At 35.0% G+C, this 5,333-nt stretch overlaps 1 protein-coding gene across 1 annotated transcript; it reads left to right on the forward strand.

The window, feature by feature from the left end:
- The first annotated feature begins 200 nt into the window (after positions 1 to 200).
- On the forward strand, positions 201 to 5,059 carry LOC102173085 (X antigen family member 5). The gene is made up of 4 exons (XM_018043627.1): positions 201 to 277; positions 750 to 882; positions 1,284 to 1,409; positions 5,025 to 5,059. Exons 1-4 carry the CDS (start codon positions 206 to 208, stop codon positions 5,057 to 5,059), a joined length of 366 nt encoding a protein of 121 aa, XP_017899116.1. The 5' UTR covers positions 201 to 205.
- The last annotated feature ends 274 nt before the right edge of the window (positions 5,060 to 5,333 follow it).

The raw sequence follows: 5,333 nt of genomic DNA on the forward strand, positions 1-5,333 counted from the left end.
AGCTTAGGAAAGACACAAATGGCTTTGCAAGTGACTGTATTTGGTGTAATTGAAATGCATGTACACTCATACTTAACCAGTGTTTTCTTTTGAAAGTATTTTCACATTAAAAAAAAAGTCACCATATGGTCATAAAAGTGATCAAATATAGCTGTACTCTTAAATACATTTTCTAAATCACAATATTCTACTTTCAGGGAGAAATATGAGTGGGCAGGTGGCATCAACATTGGAACCTACAGATCAAGATTCCTCCCAGCTGGATGAACCTGTGGTTGTAAGTACCTTACCATTTGATGTTTTCTATTAGCACAAGTTTCTTTTTGAGAAAATGATGTTAAGTAGTACAGATGCAGTGATAAAAGTCTTCCATGCTGATAAAGGGTGACAGTTTGTCTTAGGAAGGAACATTGATCCAGATATATTACAGTCTGGCAGTGCCTGGATGAGTATCCTGTTAAATTTCCTGGAAATGTGCCCAGTGACTCCCTCCTCCTGCTTATTAACAACAGACTGCATACTTCCATCCCAACATAGATTTAAATAACTTCCAAAGTCTTTCTGGGTAAGTCTTACGGGAGCTAACTCTTCTCTGTGGGAAGAGTAACTTTTTAAAAAGTAAGTGCATAGAATTGTGTTGGGAAAATGTTGTTAGGTTTACTGATGATCAGATATATCTATGTATTATTTATATTTATGCTGTTAGATGCAAAACGTTTTTATTTGCATGCACACTCTACTGGGACCAGCAGCCCAGTGTTGAGCAACCTGAACAAGAGGAACCACCAGCTGAGATTCAGGATATCACACCTAGAAAGGAGGAGGTCCATGGAGAGGATCCAGTGAATAGTGATGAAGAGGAGGAGAAGGATGCCTCTGAAGGTAAAGTGTATTTGTGCATCATTCCTTAAGACATAACCAGTAAGAGGAAGAAACATTAGAAAAGGACTTCAGACAGTTCCTAAAAAACTGAGGAGAGTATAGTTTGCAGGTTAGTATGGTCGCTCAAATTTTCCCTTGTTTTCAAGACAAAGAGAGGGGGGAAACTAAGTTGTCTGAGGACAACCCTGGAAAAGGAAAATGGTAATAACATTTGGAAAATTCTGCTTTCCTTTTTCTCCAGCAAAACATTCCCGGAATAATGCTCCTGAGGTTCTTATTCATCACATTTTTAGCATACTAACTTAAGGCTTTTAATTCATAACACCAAGGGAATGAATATCATCATTCCCTTGTTTATACTGTATGCTTTACAGCTGAATTGATGCATTTTTTTAAAAAAGATTCTGGCCTGGAAGCTGATCTCCAGGAATTGTCTGTGTCAAAGACTGGGGGTGAAGGTGGAGATGGTCCTGATGTCAGGGAGGAGTTTGCATCAAATATAGAGCCTGTTGAAATGCCAGAAGCAGGTATGTCATCCATTCAGAAAGTAATTTATGTGGTTTCTGTTTTTCAGAATAGTATATCTTTACTAATATAGAGGGAACATTACTATTATTTTAATAATAGAGTTCACATATTCTTTGAAAGATAGTTCAGACCCCAGATGCCTGAGTGCCTGATTTGTAGACTTTCAAATAAAGAAACAGACAGGATCAAAGCCATATCGAATTGAAAATAGGAAACCGTTTTCTTCTCTTGAGTATAAATACTTTGCTACTGCTGCTGCCAAGTCACTTCAGTCGTGTCTGACTCTGTGCAACCCCATAGACAGCTTCCTACCAGGCTCCTCTGTCCCTGGGATTCTCCAGGCAAGAACACTGGAGTGGGTTGCCATGTCCTTCTCCAATGCATGAAAGTGAAAAGTGAAAGTGAAGTCACTCAGTCATGTCCGACTCTTAGCCACCACATGGACTGCAGCCTACCAGGCTCCTCTGTCCATGGGATTTTCCAGGCAAGAGTACTGGCTTGGGGTGCCATTGCCTACTAAGCAACAGCTAATGATTTTCAGGTTCTTTTATAATTTCTGCTTGTAGCAAATATGGAATGCATTTCTAATAAATATCAGTTTATATGAGATATGCTTAGGCATCCAAGTAGGTTCTAGTACCAGCTTTAGCATAATGTGTGTGATTCTGTGAAATCCCTTAACTTCTAAACTCAACTTTACTCATATATGTTGTGAATTCAGAATAGATACAGTAAAATGCTGATTTTTCAATGCTAATTTTTGCATTCTCTGATTCTCTTTGACGGAATTCATACAAGAATGCTCTGTTTTTTATGATGTATTTATCATAAAATATAATCTTGAATCAAATTATAACAGTGGAATTGAGATTTCATTTTCTGATGGGGGACACATGTACACCTGTGGCTGATTCATGTCAATGTATGGCAGAAACCACCAGAATATTGTAATTAGCCTCCAATTAAAATCAATTAATTAATTTTTTTAAAAAAGAAAATGAGCCAACATTCTGCTTGATGTTTGTTAAATTCTCTCAAATTCTGAATTCTCTAGCTCTTAAAAAAATAGTTGCATTTTAATCCTTTCCCCAGTGAACCATGAAATGACTGAATCATAAAATGGCAAAAGATAGTCTAGTTTCCTGTTTCTGTGGCTAATCTAGTTGAGAGAGTGCACTTAGTCAGTGATATTCAGGCCAGTGTGAGTAAGACATGTATGCTAAGCACACTAACTGCCCCCACGTTTGGTCTTTTTTTTGGGCGGGGGAGGTTGCTTATTTTAATTGGAGGATCATTACTTTATAATACTATGATGGTTTTGCCATACACCCCAGTCTCATTCTTAAAGAACTAATAAAAATCTGAGCCTCATGATATAATCGTCTCTAACCATATCAAGTATGTTATTTTTCCTCTTTGATACATGAGTTTAAAAAGTTTTGAAGGCCAAAGATTGTAACTCTAGTTCTTTCCGTGTAATCAACTTAGTATCTTTCACATACATGTTTTCCAAATTGCTGACAGTTAATTGCATGGTTCTGATTGTAAAGAAAGAACTTCCTAGTTAGGGAAGAATTTACTGTGTATTAGCCTTCTAAATAGTTTCAGTTTACATTTTTTTTCCCATTCCATTTGAACAATTAGACGAAAATACAACTTTCAAACTACTTTCAAGTAACTACAGAACATGATTAAAATATTCTCATAGAAAAATCTTAGCCCTCAATATGTGTGGTATTTAAAAAGAAAAATACAAAATTACAAGGTACATAAATATAAAATCCTACATCCAACATAAAAGGTAAGAAAATGAGCAATGGAATAAACCTAAGGGAAAAAGAAAAAGATACTTAATAAAAGACAAGTATGAATTGTTAGGAAGAGGAAAATAAACTCAACTAATAAATAATGCGCTAGTTTATATAATTTTTTAATATATATATACACACACACACATTTTTAAATATTCTTTTCTGTTGTGATTTATCACAGGAGATTGGACATTAGTTCCCTGTGCTGTATAGTAGGACCTTGTTGTTGATTCATTCTGAATATAATAGTTTGTATCTGCCAACCCCAAACTGCCAGTCCATTCCTCTCAGTTTACATAATTGTAAGGAAAATGGACAAAGCCCAAGTATACATAATTAGAAATATGAACAAGACACTAACAGTTATTATATTACAGAATTAAAACAGTATAATCTGGAACTCGAATATTGAGGAAAGGGCTAGTAGGGTAGAAAAACAAATATTATTTAACATACCCCACAGTAACTAAATAACTAAACATCGCAAATACCGTGGATGAACTTTTCAAATTGGTCAGAGTTTTCTCTCAAAAGCCAGTATCATGTAGAAACAGAAAACTCTGCTTCTCCAGATTTTCCTTCTCTCTTCCTGCCTGCTTTTCTCTCTCACTCATACTCCCTCTTGCTCTCCCTTTTCTTTTCTTCTCTCCTTTTTTTCTTTCATTTTTGGTGTGGCTGTGAGAAACAGTCCTATTTCTGCTTCACATTTTGATGTCCCCATGTCACCAGTGGTAGTAATGACTTAAAATTAGTGTCACCATATGATTTATTATACCAACTGGAATGCTTTCCAGGGTGAAAAGAAACATTTAGAATTACATGAGGGCCACAAGTAAAAAGGGGGACAAATGTTTAACTGACTTCAAACAACCATATCAGGCATAAATTAGAACAAATGCAAATTTCTCCACTTTTCCACAGTAGAGAAGAAACAAATGCAATACTGGCCTTTTTCTTTACTTCACTTAAGCAGTAACAGAGATAACAACTGTTTAGCTATCCTATATTCGGAATATTATTTCAAACCAATGCATTTAAATGATATTTTCTGGGGATTTTTTGTTTCAGTTTTTGTGTATTTTGTTTATCTTAGGGTGTTTTTTGTTTAGATATTTTACTGAATGTATACACAGTTTTGCCTTCTACTGAAAACTACCTTCTGATCGGTTCCATTGATTTCATTTGTCCTGAACTCAGTGTCCTTATTTTCTTGTGTAACTAGGAAGAGTAGTGTGTTTTCAAAAATACGGGTAATGTGCTTGAAAAGTCTATAAAATCTCTAGAGAGGATTAACTGAAGGTAAGCCAAAGGGTCACCCTTAGTGTTCTTGTTTTAGTCCATTTTATAAAACTACAAGTGCAGTGAACTTTGTATACCTCTCCTGTCATTGAAATAAAGTTCTGCTAAGTAACTTTTTTAATATTCATATTATAGGTGAAGGGCAACCATTTGCTTGAAAGAAGATAAACTGAAACCATCTATGCTGTTCTTCTGTTGTGTATTTGACTGTTAAAGTTCTGTCAATAAAGTTTCATTTTCTACTGGCACATGTTTTGTTAAATTTATCCCCGGGTACTTAATGTTATTGAAAATTCATGGTTTGTGCTTTTTATTGTCTAGTTGAGGATGTATGTAGAGATAGAATGTCGGTATATGGATTTTCTGCCCAACAATTCCTCTAAATATGCATATTAATTCCACAAATTTAGATCTAGATTATTTTTGCTTTTCAAAATATACTATTAGATTTGAATATCAAAAATTTCTACTGGCTTAAACCTTAAACCTTTCCTCATTTTGCAGCATTGAACAAACCTGGCCAGAATAGTCTTGACTAAAGCAGGTGATAATCGGCATTTTCCCCAATAGGAAATGAAAAATCTTCTCCATTTCAACCTGTTTACGTTGCTTTTTTTGTAGATATACTTTATCAGAGTAAGTTCCATTCTATTCCTAGTTTGCTGTCTTGAATATAGATTAATTTTCATCAAACATTTATACTGCATCAATTGTGATGATCATAGAATTGTTTTCCCTCCATTTTTCTATTAATGTGGTGAATTGCATTGGTAACATACATTTAAACCACCCTTGCACTTCTAGGGTTAAAAA

The sequence above is a fragment of the Capra hircus genome (genome assembly GCF_001704415.2).
Source record: "Capra hircus breed San Clemente chromosome X unlocalized genomic scaffold, ASM170441v1, whole genome shotgun sequence".
In the NCBI taxonomy this organism is placed as follows: domain Eukaryota; kingdom Metazoa; phylum Chordata; class Mammalia; order Artiodactyla; family Bovidae; genus Capra; species Capra hircus.

What these genes read in the sequence shown, in the direction of transcription:
- LOC102173085 (XM_018043627.1), top strand. Translation starts at nt 206, where the DNA reads ATGAGTGGGCAGGTGGCATCAACATTGGAACCTACAGATCAAGATTCC. An exon ending in AGCTGGATGAACCTGTGGTT is followed by an intron (nt 278 to 749) that starts GTAAGTACCTTA and finishes TACTGGGACCAG; the next exon opens with CAGCCCAGTGTTGAGCAACC. An exon ending in TGTTGAAATGCCAGAAGCAG is followed by an intron (nt 1,410 to 5,024) that starts GTATGTCATCCA and finishes CTCATTTTGCAG; the next exon opens with CATTGAACAAACCTGGCCAG.